The following is a 20,102-nucleotide window of genomic DNA, read 5'->3' on the forward strand; positions in this document are numbered from 1 at the left end:
AAATAGAGCGCCACAGGAATGAGTCCTAAAACCCTGAAGTAAGTTAGCATTTGAGCGCCATGGGGTCTAACGTCTAAAAGTCAACGGGGATTTTGAATGGGTTTGTGGTTAGACGCCTGAAATAAGGTCTGTGGTTAACACAAGCTGAAGAGATGTTGGTGTTTTGTTAGACCACATAAACTACGTTAGGTAATACCCCCACTTATGAATTTTGAAGTTTTTACTCGTCTTTAAAAAGGTGGATGCTAACAAGTGGCTAAATGTGACTACAGTGGTTGTCGGGGACATTAAACGTCATCACGCTGGACACAGAGGGCGAGAACAATCTCACTAGTCTGAGATGTCTCCTGTAGGTTTAATCTTTAGGTTAAGGTGAATATTATGTTAGTAAACTATTTATTAAACTACGTGGATTAGTTTATTGGAGGTCCTCTGAAGCATAACGCTAGTGATGTCACAATCATCGGACTGTGGTGTAGTTAGCTTTAGCATAACGTTAGCTTTTTACTTCTGTCAGCCGCATTAACTCTTCAAACATCATAAAAATGGTGTTCATCTGTAAAGATTATCCTGCTGAACAAAACGCCTACGCTTCAGAAACGTGTGTTTGCCACAGAGATTATTTTCTGCAATGATCCAAAATCCAATGAAAAAAATCTCATTAGACCCCATGGAGATGCTAATTCAGGGTTGGCCTACAAAAATACATCATATGGTTTGTTCTCTATTACATAAACATATCCTTGTTAGTTAATTGGATATAATTACGGCATCCCCAGTCTTTTTTTAAGGGTTAATCCTCATCATAAAGAGCTACCCAGAGAAGATGCTGAAAAGCAAAACTTAAAAATTGCCTGCTATAGTCTTCAAAAGTCTTGATCTGATAAACCAAGAAACATGTCTTGTATAAATGGATTAGGGTTAACCAAAGCACTGATACTTTATTGACCCCATGTCTGTCCATGAATCATTGATTTTATAGCATCTGCAATACTGAAGGGATTTACAAAACAAGACCTTCAATTTAGATTTTTAACCAAAGGCTGCGAAGAAAGTACGCGAGCAGTGGCCAATAAGCCACCAAGAGAAGAGAGGGGGAATCATTAGGAAGAAGGTTGCATTTTTATTTTCTAACTTTCTTTTCTGACTGTTTATTTTTCTCTTTCATGCTGGTTATGTTCTGATGCAGAATGAACACATCCTCACATCCGCCCAACTCGGCTCACGGATATCTGCAGCTTTCATGCAGCCACAATACTTTAACTACGTCGCTTCACACTTTGCCACGCCCCTTTTGTGTCTCATACAGTTGCATCAGGTACCCCCCCCCCCCCTTTAGTGTCTCTTGCTGCTAAACAACACTCATCTGTAGCTCTTATGGGAACACAGCCATTAATGATACCAACAATGAATTCCTGTACCGACAGTTATGCTGCTGACACAATTGGCCCTCATCCTTTTCATAAACTCCATGGTGGCCATCAGGTGAGTCACGACTCAAGCTGATGGCTTTCTGAACTTTTCTAGTGAGTATGAGTCATGTCACTGCCTGGCAGGATTTATCACATCTTGGCTTTCATATTTGTCTTCCTCGAATGCTTTTGAAAAGCAAAGTGCTGAGTCAGTACTTTACAGCATTTGCATCAATTAGAGCGCTGATCAGACTTTCCCCTCATAGTCGTTGGATGTCCATATCCTCAGGTCCTCACTAATGTTGGTGGGATATACCATCCAGACCTCTCAGGACTTCTTGTCTTTGTTGACTTGGTGGTTTTAGCGCCCTCTAGTGTTCAGCGCTGCATTGTGTCAGTGTAATATTCAGATGTTTTGAAGGCCAATTGATGTGGACGTGACTGGAATAGTGAACCTCAGAGTGGCCTGTGGAATTTGGTGATTGATAGTCCAATTAAGCTGGGTTTAATAACCAGGGCATAGACAGGCTGAATAGCTTGGCAGCCATTCATCACAAGGGGTATGTGAGGGTGTTATGTGTGGCATGCAATGTGTGTGAGGGTGTGCGTGCCACCACCTCCACACAACCCAGGAACCAGACTAATTTATGACCAAATAATTTTAAGGGCCTTTGTCAGCCTTTTACTGCCCAACCTCGGAGAGAGCCACCATGTGTTTTAGCTTCCCACTGGGTCAGCCGCACACATCCCTCGCTCGTGTGTATCTAAAGATTGGACGAGTCATTGTGGAAATGTCTTGTCTTGCTAACCAGGAGGGACAGACACAGCAGAGTGGCCCCTATTAGACTGCATCAACTGTAGCTCAGGCCTCAAAGGGCAGCAGGAAACATAGACAGCTCTCACAAAGCAACACCGCTTGATTTCATAAAGCACCCGTCTGTGCTGCAGTGTGTCACTTGAAGCCAAAGTCAGCCTGTGGAAGCGATAAATGGAGCCGGGAGGTCCCTGCTAGCTAAAGGTCAAGTGACAAAAATGTTTGGTATTCTGAGTTGAAATGTGGTCTTCTCTTTGGAGTTCAAAAGAGGAGACCACAACTCTCTGTCTCTGAGGGAAACATTTCACAGCTCTTTCCAAATGTGAGCTGAAATGGCAATCAATACTACGCTGATTTAGGATGTTTTAGAACTTGGGTTAAATATGAATGAGTTTGGAGTAATGTGAGATGGTTTATGTGACAGATTTCTGATTGAATGGAATCAGAAGTGGATATCATTGTTTTTTTTCTTCCTTAAATTTGTGTTTATATACATTAGATGACTATTAAATGAGCTACTAAAGGCCAGAATCTAAAAGGCCTATTGTGACGGTGTTAGTTGGCAAGACTTTAATTTAATTTTTGTTTGTTTTCTGGGTCTGCCAGCCAGGTTGTCCCTGGCAAAAGTTGTTTCGTTTGTTATTTAAAGTCACCACACTTATTTGATTAAAAAAAAACAACACAAAGGATGTAAAAGTATTAAACTAAACCACCTTATAAATAAATAATAAGAATGAAAATGAAAACTGCCACACAAGTTCACTTGTTCACTCATTCTTGTATTAGGTAAAAGAAAACAGAAAAACCCCACAACACAAAAATATATCACCAGCAACTCTGATCAAAACAAAATATTTTCAGTCTCTCTCTCTTCTAGTGGTAAAACAAAACAATCAACAAAAAATGATCCTTTTTCAGGCCCTTAATGTTAAGTTCAAAAAACAAAAATGAGTCTTTCTGGGTCAAAAATAAAATAAAAATAGTCCAAAAGAAATAATAGTCTCAGTGTGTCAGGTCCGGTCAGAGCACGTCAGAGAGCCGTAGCCAGTGGTCTGTGAATTGAACCGGCTGTCACGTTATTCCACTGATGTATAATTACCATCAACAAGTGGTATATCAAGCACATTGTGTTTGGAGATATAAAGTAGTTAAAGAAAAACAGGAAGTCTTGTTTCTCATGATGTTTGAGTCAGTACAGAGGCTTCTTTTCAAGTCCTCTTGTTCTTGTGTGTTCACTGTCATTGGGGCTGTTGTGTAGGTGTTACTGCTTGTCTCAGCATATTTCACTGTTTTTATTGTGCGTCTGAGTTAAAGAGTCTTAGTTCAATCAAGAAAAATTGCCCCTAAGTATTTTTGGTTTCGCTGCTACTCGACAATGTCACACTGTCCCTTATTTGCATTTCTTCTCTCCTCTGCTTGTTTTATCTTCAGTGTGGAGCTTCACTCCCTCTGCCTTTAACTTTTACCTCTTCTACTCTTAACACGCTGTGTGTCTTTTCAGTTTCCTTCATTGATATTCTGCCTATTCTGACAAAATTCATGAACTTCATAAACTGCTTTTTCTGTGTGTTTTATAGACATGAATATCACCTCTTTTAATCATATTCAGTTACCACAATCAAAAACGTTGTTTATTTAATTTATATTGATTTTGAAATACTTTATTAATCCATGAGGGAAATTCTGTTTTTACACTCTGTTATTGAGAGACATGCTGCTCACACGCACAAACAGGACCTGTGGACATGCATGAGTGGAGAGATGTCAGAGTGGGGCTGCTACACACGGCTACACAGGGAGCGCACCAGAGCAGTTGGGGGTTTGGTGCCTTGCCCAAGTACACCTCGGTAGTACTCGGGAATTGCTCTGGCACCTCTCCAGCTTCCCAACTCAAGTCCTTACACACTGAGCTACTGCCGCCCCCTTCATTTAGTGTATGAGTTGATGGTAGGAGTGGGCAATTAATCGAGTTTCAATTTAAACCATCACTGAGCTGTTGGGCTCATTTTGCACATGTTATTTTTGGCCTTAAGAGTCCATCACAACTATCTCACAGACATAGTAAATAATATGTTGTTTTTTGTTATTATTTTTCACTTGTGTATTTTAATTTGTTTGTTTAAAGTGTTCAGAGTGTTTCAGTTTCATAAATGCAAATGATCCTGTAAAATGAACGAGTCATCGTGTTCAATATTCATGATCTCAATATCAATGAAAAATTATTGTGATAACGATTTTTTGCCAGAATTGAGCAGCCCTGATTGATGGTAGAAGTTTGTCATGTTAAAACAAAATCTGCTGACCTGAGAACGTATTGACTTTGTGTTTGGAAGTAGTCACCATGTCTTTTGTCTGTGTGTGGGTGGAAAGGTTTATCTCCATCTGTCCATAAACCCCTTGAAAATCACCAGAGTCCACCTGGTCCCAGTCAGGGTTCAGAGGGAGACGCCTCAGTGACAAAGACAGGTATCAGACTAACAGCTGAGTGGGCTTACATGTACTGTCTGTCAGAGAGCAGGGTGTGGGAGTGAGTCTGCACAAATCTGTTAAAACTGAAATGATTCAAGTTTTAGTTTGACTCACTGAACCCCCCCGTTACCCCCTGTCTCTGATAATTAGTGCATCTTAATAACTAAATCCGACATCACAATCCATCTGCTCATGTGCTCAGTTTGACGGGAACAACAGGGATTTATTTCTTATAGAAATATGTTAGAACAACCTGAGTATGCATATTTATCTGATAAAGAAGCGTTTCCCTCGTTTATTACAAAATAAAATATAAAAAGTAATGTATGTCAGAGACTCTTTTGGAGATCTGGGCCAACACTTTTTCCATCTTGTTGTCATTGTTTACAAGCCTGAATTAAAACTTGAGAATGAAGTGGGATTAAGGGTCCTGTGTATGACCAGATTGATGTTATGTCTAGAGATAAATAAAAGCTGAATTGATATGATAACTTGTGGCTTTGAACATTTCAGCTAACATGCCCCCCCCCCCCCCCCTAAAAACTGTTTTCCTGAATATAGCTGAAGCCTGTTCGGTTGTAAAAGGTTAAACACTCTTACTTCAAACAGGAACCAGTTCTCTTCTACGATATCCTGTCCCGTGTTTACAGATAACTGCTTAAAGGGACAGTTCACTGATTCATGAGCTCCAACAGAAATGCTTGTTCTGTTATTTCTGCACATTGCTGTCAAATGTTGGATTCCAGTTATCTTAAACTGACTTCAAGAAACAACTTTAGCAAAATGTTGAGTAGTTGTTTTTGGGAGATTACTGAAGGGAGTTCCAATTTATTTGTAGCTGAATTTCTCTTAAAATGCTTCGGCTCAGAATTAATCAGTTAGTCTTAGAGTTTGGGATTTAATGAACTTATGTCCTGTGAAGGTCTGTAAAAAGGTAAAAACCTTAATGAGGCTCAAATAGAGAAATAGATACTTTATTGATCCCGAGGGAAATTCAAAGCATCCAGTAGCAGGTTACAAAGACGTACATGACATGAAACATTTGTTACAAATTAACCACAAAACAGACGCCCCCCCCCCCCCCCTCCCATACATATATATTAACCTGAAAAAAAGATTTAAAGAATACCCCTAGATGAATCAAACTTAAATTGTGCAATTAAAAATAGACTTCTACAAGAAATGTACATAACCCGTGCAGGGATAAAAATATATGTGACATTTAAACAAGAACCTATAAACAGTTGAGGCAAAAAAACTGTAATTAAAAAAAAAAGTGTTGACCTTCTGAAGTTGTGTTGTTTAGATGTAGATTTAAATACTCTCTTAAGAGTGAAATCTCTTTCTGTCAAGTTGGGAAGGGATACGTATTTTGACCCCTTAGTTTGTGGTCCTGTTACTGAGATCCAACTGTGGAGGATTGAGCTCTCTTGATTTGTGCCGCCTTAAAAACCATGTGACACTGATTTCTGTAGAAGAAGTGTGGTAATTGTTTGGATCTGAGTGCTGTAGACGCTGTCACACTCAAAATAATGAAGCTCAGTCTTTCATTTTTCAATTCTGTTCCTTCTGAGTGGATTTAGTCCCTCCTATCAGCCTGGACGGATGGATTGTTGTGTTCAGTATTAAGAGAGAAAGCACTCAGGGTTGTGCTGTGTGATTTAAAAAAAAAGCACAATAGATAACAACCATTGCCACTAATGTTCCATTGGAGCTGAGATACAGCAGGATGCATGTTTTAGAGTATAAAGCTGATGTGTGTTATGAAAAGAATGTTTTATTAATGAACCTCTCACTCTTTCTTGAACTCGCTGTGTTACTAATGTCTCTGTCTCGGTCATCACAGGTGTTCTCTCTCGCTCCCTGTCCTCTTCATCCTCTTCACTGGACTCTCGGCCTCCGCCAGGCCCACGACCTCGTCCCCTGCCGAGGCAACGGCATCCTGCCCGGCAGCGAAGAGAGCGCGTTTCCCCGGGTCACAAGACCACACCCTCAACGGGCCTGCACTCTACTCCTGATACCACTGCACTTCCTGCTGCAGGTCGTTCATACTATTCTATATCATAAGAACTCTAGTGTGACTGAATGGAGATGTTTTTATACAGCATCATTATGATGTGAATCAAATTGAGTGCAGTAATTATCAAAGTCATTTATTGAACACTCTTGGTTCTTCTCTTTCAGGTGTAGGAAGCCAAACCCCCTCAGCTAACAGCTCTGTGTGTGGGGGCCCTGAGATGCACGTCGGGGAGAGGGTGCTGGTGGTTGGTCAGAGGACTGGTGTTGTCCAATTTTATGGGCAGACCAGCTTTGCTCCAGGTCAGTCATTCAATCTGAAATTCACCCTGTAAATATTTTAGGTTTGAAACTTAAAACAGAGAACAGAGAGCACAATTCCTCCATTGATCCACTCTTTATTGGGTTAAAGGGATACTTCACCCATTTGCATTAATCTTTGTATCATTAGAAACCTGGTAGTATTTTTGAATGGTCGTGCATCCCACCCTCATTTTCCCCTGAGATGGGAAATCTTTGTATTTCTGAGTCTGATAAGGAGCTTCTAGTGGAAGCTGTTGGGGTTAGCGGGGTGAAACTACAACGCTACTTCCTCATATTTTCAACCACTGAAGCTACAGACCAATCACAGATCAGTGGGTGGGAACTCACGCCCAGAATTGAAACTTAACGTCCGCCATATTGCGTGAAAGCTATGCTAACAGGTTCTATGGAGAAAGCTGATAATGGCGAAAAAATATAAATATAGCCGCAAGACGGCTGCTGCCGACAGGCTGGTCTTGTTTCTCGGCTGCTGCCGCCGCTGGCCACCAGTGCCGCCACTGGCTGCAGCAGCCGAGAAACAAGACCAGCCAGGAATTTCCAAGATACCAATTCCTTCTGGAAGAAATCTCTGAATCAGTTGAGGAAACGACCGTATGTGTTGAAGTAAATATTTCTGTAACTAGAGGACCTTAGTGGGAGTGGCCTGCAGTGCTGTGCATTCTGGGATTTGGTGTCTTTCATCCACATGAGCCAAAAAGACACTTTCTGCCTTTTCTCGGCCAAGAAGGCGCCAACTTCAAAATGTATTTCACATTTCTACTACATATATGACCCAATGTCAATACAGATTCATGTTTCAACAGGTGAAGTATCCCTTTTAATGCTTTGCATCCTCTTTAGCACAAAAACCTTTGAGGTCTAGTTTTTGTATCAGCAAACAACAATCCTGACTGACTCAGGATGAATGTGATTATTTAAATGTGAATGATGTGTAGATTTAAAGCTCTCTGAAAGTCAGTTTCTCACAAATAACATTGTTGTGGAGTTTCAAAGCTTTATGGTAACAGTTATTTTTTTCAGAACAAAAACAAAGACCTCAACAGGACACAAAATAATAATTTCAGTAAGCACTCTGTGACTGAAAAGATTCCCCACTGAGAGGTTTCACACTTCACTATATGAATGATTTGACATTTGTTTATCATTCTGCAGCAAATGTATCAAATCTTAGACAGTTAGGGTTCAGTTAGTTTAAAACAAACGATGCTCCGAGAGGACCAGACTTTGTTGAAGTTGTACCCTGAAAAGGGTTCTGCTCGGTTATTATTAAGTATTCGGCACCTTGAGTTTGGGAAAATACTTTAAAAAGCCTTCAAAGCCCATATTAAATATTTAAAATCACTGTGAATAAATGATGGCTGTCCTTCCTTTGCTGCTTTCAGAACATGCATATGTTAATCAGTTGTTTGAAATGTTGCCTTCAGAAAACAAGTGAAGAGTTGTGCAGCTGAGGTAATCGTGGCCTTGTTGTCATTACAGAGTAAAAAATAAACATTTTTAATCTTTTGATTAGAAAATAAATAAATAGAATACATCGGAGTCCCCGTCTGCAGCATGAACAGAATATTAATGTACAGTGAATCTATTTGCCTTTTACATTAGTCAGCTAGACCTCGCGGGCATACTTTTAAAATCAGTTTAATTATTTTTCCTTTTGCATACATGCTAAATAAGTTCACTTTAAAGAAATGGGAAAACGATCAGGCTTATGGACGGGCAATCCTTTATCTCTCTTAATACAGAATATTGCTTAACAATTACTATGCCAGTTAAACCCACGACTCTCCAGGAAACAGTCGGCATAATTGTTCAATCTCATGTTCAATACTCTTATAGCTCCATGTATAAGTCAATAAAAGTCCTCTTTTTCAACTGGCATGATCTGTATTATAAATTCATTCACATGTAATTGCAGCATCAGATGTTAAGTTAAACAGCAGATACTAGAAAATAAGATATGAAGAAGCTGCTGCAGAGCTAAAGCCATTTGAAAACCGAGAAACAGCTCACATTATTCATTAATATTTAGGCAGCAGTCCTTTCAGGCTTCAGTCATGTATGAATAAGTTCTAACGTATCTCACACTATTGAGGATCATGTTTGAAGGGATTTCTGTATTAACTTTCCTTTGATACTTTGAGCAATGCTCTGTAATCTCAGCCTCAGTGCACCGAGCTCTGCAGCTCTATATACCAAAAGCAGCTTTTCCTTCTCAACATTTCACAGTAAATTGACTCCTTTTTGCATTATTATTAAAAACTATTGATTCTGTTGCAGTCTAGTTATACTCCTAACAAATTGATTCATTTTAGGTCTTAAGTGTTTCAGTTATAGATATTATAAACACACTTAAAAAAAACACAATGCAATCAAAGGGAACATCATTGTTCACATGTAGAGACTAACTTCAAATGTTACACTTTAAACGACCCCCATACTGTCGTTTTTATGAACTACATCAAAGCCAATCTGTCGGTCTGTCTGTGCAGGGCTCTGGCTGGGCATTAAATTGGACAAACCAAGTGGTAAGAATGATGGATCAGTGGGAGGAGTGAGGTACTTCAGCTGCCCACCAAAACATGGCATCTTTGCTCCACCGTCTCGTGTTCAAAGGTAAGTGCAGAAAAAAAGAATTTGACAAAACGCCCTGAAAACCCTGCGGTGGTGTTTCATTGCGCCCATCAATACTGTGGACTCACACTGATGAGCTCCTATGACCGTGTCGTTTGTGTGTGTTGACACTTTTGATTTTTGCGCTCAATGGGAAAACAATCCTTGTCCGTACTTGTGATTAAAGAGAGTCCCAGTTTTCAAACCTGGAGCCTTTTAAGGGCTCCTCCCTTAATATGGCACCAAGTTATGAACCTGTGCAGTCATCACTGCCTTCAATATGGATTACAGGTAATGATAAACTGGGATGTGTGGTATGGTTAGATTAATAGAGGTGACATTTCTCACTTGAAAGTTCCTTGGCTAAAGTAAAAGTCACCCTAAAGAAAAAAACTGAGTGTTAAAGTAGCTAATTATAAATCTACTTAAGTGTCAAAAGTATCTTTTGTTAAAATATACTTAAGCATAGTAACTAAAAGTACAAAGTCATAAGACAGCCAGATTTCTTTCATTGTGTTTGAAATTCAGTCCCACCCGCACAAACTCTGACTGTTCAAGTGAAGATTCAGAAAAACAAATTCTGTGTCCAGTTAAAGGAATAAAAAGATAACACACTATGATGTGTAATGTGATGTGTTCACTTAAGCACCACACATGGCTGATAAAACTACAGCTTCCTCCCTGAAGGAAGCAACACTCTCATCCTCATCATGCGTTTCTATGCAGGAGAATGAATCAGACCTAATGACACTGGAAGTTTGGTGGTTTCTCCACCACATTTCTATTTTACCACTTCTCTGGTCCTGTTCTCTCACATGTGGAGGTAACTGAATGTGTGAAGCGCTTTGAGTCCACAACATATTTACACAAGGGGGCAACAAAGTGTATCGTACAAACCACAGACTGCATACAAGAGGCAGGCAGTTTGCATCACCCATTGCTTTGTGAACAAAAGTTTTCAAACCTGCTGCTTTTTGAATTTGGTCTGAATCCTGGTATTTTGAAACCAGTAGTAACCATATTTGGACAAAAGGCTGAGGCTGGAGAGTAAGCAGGGGTGAAGCCTGGCCCACACTGCAGGATAATCGGGCTGATTTGAGCTCCCATTCTTCCTTCCTGACAATCTCAGGGTCTCTCCCGACTCCAGGCTGCTCAGACCCGATTATCTGTTCAGATTATCTTACATATCTCACCCGATCTGCCCGGTGATCGTCAGGGACTCCCCGATTTATTTCAAACATGTTTGATATTAAGAATTTAAAATCTTGACGATTAATTTATGAAAGGGTCCGGCAGAAGTTGTGTGTGACTGCAATATAATAACGAGAGACAAGGGAGGAATGTAGTCATGGCAACCAGATCATCAGTGCGTCACTTTTCTGAAACTTGTATCCATATATCTACGATTGTAACAACTTTTCTATATCCTACAACAGCACTTCCTTCTCCTTCACCAGCCGTCGTTCTTTGTTTTTTTCAAATGAAACTTTATTAACAATTGTCAACGCTCCATCCCGATTTCACTCGTACAGTGTGAGCTCTCCGGCCGTGCCCGACAATCGGGTCGTACAGTGTGAGCACGTCAATCTCAAGGTCTGGCCGGGCGTCGTAAACGATTCAGTCGTACAGTGTGAGCTGACATACCACCCCGACTTCTATACAATCAGGGAAAAATCACACAGTGTGAGCCAGGCTTTAACATGAAAGAGAGGGTGCTTAAATTGTCTTACTAGACTACTAAACTTACTAGAGAGATAACAAGCTGAGTCATCAGGGGGATTTGTAGTACAGCTGAATGCATTTTTCTTTAGGTTCCTGGCTCTAAACGTGTTATCAAAGAGAGGACGCTTTGTCACAGAGAATCCCCCTGCTTATCAGTTCTGGGATCATAATCCATCCATCCTTTATCTGTTCTGTTTATCTTTTCTGGGTGTTGCAGGAAGGCTGAAGCTGATCCCAGCTGACATTAGTCAAGAGGTGAGGTATACCCCTGACAGACGGCTGGACGATCTCAGGGCTGACTAATAGAGAGAGACAACCGATTCACACCTGCGGGCAATTTAGTCACCATTTAGAGTGTTCAGACTGTGCGAGGAAGTCAGAGTATCCAGGGGGAACATGAGCAAGCACAGGGGGGACAAGCACAGAGAGTCTCCTTCAGACCGAGGAGGAGAATATGAAAACCTCCTCACCACCTTTGACTTTGATTAACAAAATAACCACAATGCTGTTTTAAAACGGCTTGAAACCATGAATTCAAGAGGAAATTGTTTATTAAGGTGATAAATGAGAAGTAGTGTCATGCTGTGGTAGATCTGAATACATTCTTGGCTTATTTTTGCAGCCTGTGGTGTCACCCACTGTTGGATCTGGAGGACAAATTCCATTAGAAGCCTTTTTTTCTTTCTGCAAATCTGATTGAGCTTGCACACTATGCAGGCTAAGTATTGAATCAACAGATGCACCAAAGTGGCTCATTATACACATCCTTTAGTCCTGGGGATGTGGAAACAGTTGTCTGACAAACATATTTGAAGTCACTGGCCGAATCTCTTTTTGTTTTCTACATCACGTTTTCTGCAAGTGGAAAAAAAAACGATTTACCTTTTTTTATTGGATGACTCATTAACAGCACTTAGGCTCAAGTGTTTAATATGTGTCATAGCCGAGTGAAAGAGAAAAAGCAGTTAACATCTCAAGTACAAGATTTGTATATTTAAGAGGGTGAGAGGCTCTCAAGGTTTGAGGGAATTGCTGATTAAATTAAAACATTTAGTTGGAAGGTGTAATTAGTTCCTTCACCTTCCTCTGCTGCTTCACCTCAGTGCTGTCTCACCTTTCAGGGGAACTTTTCCCCTCTCCCCTTTTCTCCTCTTTTTCTCAAACAGCTGTTTACAACATCTTTGAAATAAAAGCGGCTTTTTAGAGAGTTGGTACCTGAGTGTTTTCATGCTTTCCTATTCACGTCCTTTCCTTCTCTTCTGTTTTGTCTTAATGGTGAACATAGTGTGCTTGACTGAGTGCATAGTTTCCTTCAGTCCATTGGAGAATCTCACATATTCTCTCCATTCTGCAACGACTTTCTCCTCTTTTCTTTTCATGTCAGCAAGCTACGACAACCCATTAGGAAAGCAAACATCTTTTTCCTAAGTACACTTCCTATCGTCCTTACTTTTGTTACCTTTCCCTTCCACTCACATCACCCAAAAAACAGGGCAAAAATGTTTTAATCTTTTCGTCATTTGTTGACATTGGCAGCATCCCTCTTAATGGCTTTCAGAGCTCTAATGTTATCATAATCAAAGTGTCACTGTTGTGCTAGAAGCAAAAAAATCAACTTTCTCTCCCTTGTAGCTGCTGTGAGAAGAGGGGGGTCAGAGTCAGTGGCACGCTTCGTCAACTCTCTTTGAGTTTTGACGTCTAAAAGTTCTGGATATGTGCTGATCATTTCTGTGTGGATAATGAGAATTGAAGTGTGATTGAGAGTAACTGTGGGACAGTGGAGTTTTTGCATAAATGTGTGACTCATGTTGAAAACTCAACGAGGAAACCTTAAAGTCTTTCTATGTGATTTTTCTCTCTTAAATATAATATAAATGAAGTATATCCTCTGAAAATAACTCTGTGAGTCATGACTGTCTACAATGGGTGTAACACCCGAGTCCCACTGTCTGTGATGCTTTCAGAATTTTCAGAGTCCTATCTTCAGTTTGTTTACATCGTTGGGACGGCCGGCTGACTCCTCCCCTCGTGTATAAAAGTTGTTTAATTGAGGGACTAGAGAAAAGAAGAATAACATACTGTACTCACTGCTTAACTGTGTTTCTAGATCAGACTCATTTCAGGTAAATTTACATGCAGTGTGAAGATACCAGAATAAAGATCACTAGCATTAGCATGCTAACACAACAATGCAGCGCAAGTTGTTTTTGTTTCATGCTGGTGCTCAAGGGCGACATCTACTGGTTCAAAAAATCACATATAAAGCCTTGAAAGGTAGTAGAGCTTTATTACACCACCTTGTTTCTGTCACACAGGATCCATGGATCTGTGGACTGCCTGTCAGAGCTCTCCTCCTCACGCCTCACTCATCCTTTCGGTGGTATGACTTCTGACTTCAACTTTGAGCTTCATTTGAGACGTGTCTTTGCATTTATTTCCATATTATTATGATACGAGTGCTTTTAGAATTTATTATGCAAGAACGGGCGTGGGACTACTTGACTACTTGTGATTGTCGTGCAGGGACCATCCGTCGCAGCTCCAGCACGTCGTCGGCCATAGCCAACCCGAAGGAGTCGAGCAGAAGAAGAAGTCCTGTTAGCAGGTGTGCCTCTCTTTTCTACCCAGCCCTCACATTTCACCCTCCCTGAGCTTCAGCTTCATCCTAATTCCCTGCAGCAGTGGCAGAATCAATACTAATAAGAAGCACTGGTATTAGTCAGCAAAGGTTCCTTTTTTTAAAATGGGCAATGCATGATTGTGGTTCTAATGAGAGAGAACAAGGAATTGAAGATCAATCCCTCAAACAGCAAGCTGCCATGAATCTCCCACTTACTTTGAGATATCCTCTCACACTGCATACTTTTTCTCATAAATCTTTCTCTGCTGCATTTTTTCCTGTGCTTCAACCATTCACTATACAAAAGGAGTCGCTCCACCCCTCACCGGCGCCGCTGGAACACCCTCAGCAGCAGTGGTGGTGTTGTTGGCGGTGTTCCTCGGAGCACAGCTGGGTCCAGTCCCTCACCCGGGTGTGATGGACAGGTCTGTCTCCACGTAGGCATGCAGGTCCTGCTCAGCAGTGCCAACGAGATGGCGTTCATCCGCTACTTGGGCACAGCGGACTTTGCCCCGGGCCTTTGGCTCGGTCTCGAGCTGCGAAACCCGAAAGGCAAGAATGACGGCTCTGTGGGCGGCCGCCGTTACTTCAGCTGTCGAGCGGGCCACGGCGTGCTGGTCCGTCCCAGCCGTGTCACCTACCGTGGAATCAATGGGTCACACCTGGTTAATGACAACAGCTGAGGACTGTTGGACCAGGGTGGGGCTGCCATGACGATTTGAAATGTTTTGAAATTCTGTTTATGGTCTATTCAAAGCTTACGTTTAAACTTGTTGTTCTTTTTGCTCAGAATTTTCTCACTCATGCAGTTAGTCATGCTCTTCCGGGGGGGGGGGGGTGAGTTAGTTATTAGACCACTTTATGAGGGTTCAAATTTAAACTATCATGTCTTTGGAAATATGAGAGGCAAAAAAAAAGCACTTTATAGAATGAAGTCAAATTCCTATTAGATTTTGTTTTGGCAGGATGCAAAGGGAAAATGCTGAACAAAATAAAATAAAAACTGCACTACCTTAAAATCTTATTGCACTAAAAAGACATCAATAGATTAGAATAAGAGACATGGGCTGGTATGGTTGTGCACACATGAGAAAAATATTTCCATACAGACGATGATTATGATGAAATTAAATTCAGATTTTTATCAGGAGATTTATGTGGTAATGTAGCCGACTCTCTAACCAAAAGTGTGTGTGTGTTTGTTTCCGTGTGTGTGTGTGTACTCATTCAGAGCACTTTCAAACAAGAGACTGATAGAAGGTCAAAGGTCACATGGCTTACAGATAATTAGAAGTTTAAGTCAAAACAGTTCAATACATTAAATTCTGTGGGAATGACATATATGATTAAAACTGTCAGGATACAAATGCACCGACAGAAGTAGTTTCCATATTCTTACTTCATTATACCGTTGTTACGCTCATTGAGGGCCATCTACCATTTACCCTTTTGGTTCTGTTATTGTTAGTAACCATAGGGATATCGTGATTTAGATTTATAATCCAAAAGTTATTGAAAGTAGCTTTCAGTATCTGTTTAACAAATCAAAAGCAGGATTGGTGTTTCTTTGATTTTTTTCTCTACTCGTAACAAGCTTAAAAAAAAGTTGAATCTCAGCTGCTCTTTTTGAAACAAAATGATCACAGCATGAGTCAGGTGACAGAAACGAGTGAACCATCCATCCAACTCCACAGTGTAACAGAAATCTTAAAATGACGTTTACGGGCAAAAAATATTCTTTGGCCATTCATCCAATAAAGATGAACTTTTTTGACTAACTTGCTGTTTATTTGCATCCCAGTAAAATGAGATTGATAGGTTTGTTCACAACTCACAGAGCTGACTGTGAACAGGAAACCACAAACTGTGATGAATCTGTAATTGTTGTGACAGGAGAATTCATCTTTTATAACGCCTACTTTGGAATATGCAACCCGTCCACATGTAAAGTATTTTCTTATCCGAATTGATGGCCTGCAGGAAATAATAGCTGGCATTGATATAGTTGCACCAGATGATGACTTAAAAAAATCAAAGGTTGAATCTTTGACTTTGAGAATCATGCCAGGATGAGAAAACTGTTTCCTTCTGACTGAGCAGCACAGCAAGCAGAGCTGTCACAGTAATTACACATTTTCTTTTGAAAATAAAAAAAACATGAATTTGAGCCTGAAGTTAAAAATGTATTCAGACAGTTATTCAGACTGGACAGCTTTTCAGGATCGTTTTGTATCCTTTCATCTGTTGAAGATCACACGTCAGAGCAGTGGATGTGGCAAAGTTTGTATTTTAAGGCTTTAATTAAAGCGGCTTGACACAGGAAATAAGCAATCATCCAAAAGTTTCAGGGACAGAGTCTTGATTAGAGCCGTCTGGACAACTCTGCGGAGAACAAGCCATCGATTGTGCATGTGGAATACAGACCCCTCTATTCAGTAAAACACTCATGTAGCATCCAATTAGGGCGTGTAGGGCTCAACAGTAGCTGTAGAATCTCCAATGGCCCCCGCTCATTGATCTGTCTGCTCAGGCCCCCTGTGATGGAAAAGCAGCGGTTGGTCGGAGCCCAAGGTTGACTAAAATGTTTGTCACAGGATCAACACATAAAACAGGAAACATTTGAAAAAAGCGTCAAATATTCTATTGAAGATGCAATGAGGCCATCTCTGATACCATCTCTGACTTCTGTTAGTGCTCCACATTTTAAATTTCCGTTTTAGATAAACTCCCAATTTCTTCTGTATCTGCATTCCCAAACGTATTACAGCATGAGTGATTTCAAATTCCACTGATGGGAATGAAAGTCTTTTGACGCTGTGTTTTTGTGGGTAATAGATGATAGACCTTTTTTTTTATTATTATTTAATGAAGTTCCTGATATGCATATTTGAAGATTGCGTGTGTCTGTGTGAGAGGGATTTGGTATGATGCATTTACATGTTGTGGAAAATACCCGTTATTTGTAAGAGGAAGACAAAAAGAATAAAAGATTCTATTCTAATGACCTCTTTTCTTTGAGACTGTTTCTTCTTTGGCTCTGTGCCTTTACAGAGTGCGGTTGTATAAATATATAAAAAAAAAGAGCTTTACTTGACTGTTTTGGACTGTTCATAAAGTGCAGAGGAGAGTCGTCTTCAGGGACTGAAAATGAAATAGCACAAGCACTTTGAAATGGTTACACGTCTGTTCACTTTAGCATCTGATTCCTCTGGGGCTCATCTCGCCGCCAGAGCTGGAAAAGCCTTCTGCTGGAGCAGCATTGTTTGCTTATCGCCAGCCTGGGCATACGCATTCTAGTTTGAGTGGGGGGTCACACACTCTTATTATGCCATGATTGTGGAATAAATAGATGTGTGAATGGTGGTTTGAATTGTTTTCTATGCTTATTGTTGCTTCTTTTTTTCAAAGTCTGAACATGATAAACAAAACCAAGGGAAGGATCCAGGGAAGCAGTGTTTGCCAATCCAAGACCAAAGTATTGATTCAGAGGTGAGAGTACGTTTAAAGATGCAGGTCGTTATACAGTCAGCTTCAGAAAGTCGATTTCATTTGCCAAATAATGAGCAGCAGGAGAAATTACTTCTATTCATTTATTTACCTCAGTTTTTATCTCTAATTTGTCTCCTCAGTGAAGTTTTGTCTTTCAAAAGTAGAACTAGACAATCAAAACACTTTGAAATAGTATCTTGTGCATTTGACCTTTGAGAGGTTTTAACGTTTTTGTCCCTATCCTGACATATGTTATCATATTTAACTGATATCAAAAATTGTATTCAAGTACCTAAAACATTTTTTTTTAAATGGAGGCCATCCTGACCATCGTTTAGTATTCCAATTAGAGTCAGGCAGATATAGGTCGGCTGTAGTTCAGTGCTTTTAATCTGCATAAATAAACAGTATGGGTTTATCACAGATACATCTGAATTGCATGTGCCGTAATAAAAACTTGTTTTACAGAACATTTGATGCAGAAAAACAATTCTTGAGGAAATGGTGTCAGGACATAGTTGTTCTCCAGCTCATTGTTCAATAGAGTCTCTTGACATGTAGCTGAGAATCACAGGAGGTAGTTGTCTGTCATGGAATGATCAAAAACCTATTAGAATCTTAAGAATCTAAATCTATTAAAGGAGTTTTTAGTAGCTTCTTTTCATAATTACAAAACAATCTGTTAATAGATCCCTCTAGAATCTCTATCACCAGTCTCCTGTTCTCCAGATAAGTCCTGTTTTAGATCATACATGGAATGCTCTCCCATCTGTATTATACACCCAATATGATTTTGCTAGTTGAGAAACAGTAGAGGAGAAGATGACCTCACACCTGAACCCAGCCAACATGGCTGCTGCTCATGAGCTTCAGGAGAAGATCTCTGCAGAGGTCATTCAGGTACTCTAAAATGTTTGCAGTGGCAGGACACCAGCAGAGAGAGAGAATGAGATTGCGCTTATGGATGACGAGTTCTCTTTCATAGATGTGTTTAGGTTTAAAAAAATGGATTGGAAGTTGAGCTCCCCTTGAATGAAAACACTGCATAGTCTCCATTTCTGCTTACTGCGGGATGTTCAGAAAAGAAGGCTCCAGTCATGCAGATGCAAATCCTGTTTGTGGATCATATGTTACTCTTACAGGGAATGCCTTAAAGGCTTTATATGTGATTTTTTGATCCAGCAGATGTCGCCCTTGAGCACCAGCATGAAACCAAAACAACTCACGCTGCATTGTTGTGTTAGCATGCTAATGCTAGCGATCTTTATTCTGGTATCTTCACACTGCATGTAAATTTACCTGAAATGAGCGTGATCTAGAAACACAGTTAAGCAGTGAGTACAGTATGTTATTCTTCTTTTCTCTAGTCCCTCAATTAAACAACTTTTATACACGAGGGGAGGAGTCAGCCGGCCGTCCTGGCGATGTAAACAAAGTGAAGATAGGACTCTGAAAACTCTGAAAACATCACAGACAGTGGGACTCGGGTGTTACACCCATTGTAGACAGTCATGACTCAGAGTTATTTTCAGAGGATATACTTGATTTATATTATATTTAAGAGAGAAAAATCACATATAAAGACTTTAAGGTCTTATAAATGACTGCTTTGGGTGCAGTAATGTACTGGACCGTGAGCTGGGCCTGCACATACACCATCCAGTTGGTCCACTGTCTGTGTAGGCATACACAGGTATGGTAACATACACATATGGTAACATGCAACTAAGAGTCCTTGTTTTTATTTTCTGCTGTCATTTTAAAGAAGCTAGTGTGTATCTCTTAGCTTAAATGTTTGGTTCGAGGGTAAGCACCACAAAGCTTAAGGGCATTGAAGTCAAGGGGTTTCACCTCAAAGTTATTATGTTGTAACTGTGAAGCACAAAGCCGTGTTCGGGGTGATGTAGAAATGCTATCACCAAGTAATTTCATGAGATGATCACAGCTTCCTCAGCACTCTTTGAGGCACACAGATAGAGGTCTGCACTTAAAGTGGATAGTGGTGTTAAATATTCTATTTAAGAGGGCAGGCTGAGTAACATAGTCATATCAGTCACAAAGGTCTGTTGGAATAGTCCACCATACTGTTGATCTGTGTCATTAAAAACAGTTCCAGAAAAAGTAGTCAGGCTGTAACAGATAAGCTCCTCCCTGACAGACCATTCCCCTGTTTGAATCCTGAACCCTTGTATCTTGTATTTGAATGTTTATTTAATCAGCAGAATAGAAAACAGACGAAGGCAGAACCTGAAACAAGGCTCAGACATACTGTATCACAGTGTGCTCAGTGCTTAGCTGCACCATCAGCACTTTGTGCTGAGCTCATCCCTGGTGGGAGACAAATGATCTCAGCGAGACGATGGAGTCTGCAGTTTAACATGACAGAGCACAGCACACACACACGGCTGGCAAACTGTTTTCTATCTGCTAGCAAATCCTGGCAGCAGCACAAGCCTCTACATAGACGTGTTTACAATACAGGGATAATCCTGCTGGGCTCCTGGGTCACCCTGTCAGGGTTTATGTGCAATAATGACCAGCTCACTGTACATAATCCTGCCAAAGTCAGCCGTAATTATTTTAAATAAAATATCGATTTAAAATGATTTCATTACTGATGTGTTTC

The 20,102-nt window shown here is 40.4% G+C and overlaps 1 protein-coding gene across 3 annotated transcripts in view; it reads left to right on the forward strand.

Moving 5' to 3' along the window:
- zgc:103755 (CAP-Gly domain-containing linker protein 4) overlaps positions 1-16,991 on the forward strand; it is a 44,114-nt gene extending 27,123 nt beyond the window's left edge. For 2 of the 3 annotated variants that reach the window (XM_020643123.3, XM_065966046.1), the window contains 7 exons: positions 4,597-4,692; positions 6,542-6,736; positions 6,880-7,014; positions 9,525-9,648; positions 13,683-13,747; positions 13,891-13,972; positions 14,295-16,991. In XM_020643123.3, the coding sequence (XP_020498779.1) occupies positions 4,597-4,692; positions 6,542-6,736; positions 6,880-7,014; positions 9,525-9,648; positions 13,683-13,747; positions 13,891-13,972; positions 14,295-14,670 (1,073 nt within the window). In that variant the 3' untranslated portion in view covers positions 14,671-16,991. The remainder of the gene's footprint in view (positions 1-4,596; positions 4,693-6,541; positions 6,737-6,879; positions 7,015-9,524; positions 9,649-13,682; positions 13,748-13,890; positions 13,973-14,294) is intronic. The other variant, XM_065966047.1, reaches the window with a different exon arrangement.
- The last annotated feature ends 3,111 nt before the right edge of the window (positions 16,992-20,102 follow it).

The sequence above is a fragment of the Labrus bergylta genome, chromosome 18 (genome assembly GCF_963930695.1).
Source record: "Labrus bergylta chromosome 18, fLabBer1.1, whole genome shotgun sequence".
NCBI lineage: Eukaryota > Metazoa > Chordata > Actinopteri > Labriformes > Labridae > Labrus > Labrus bergylta.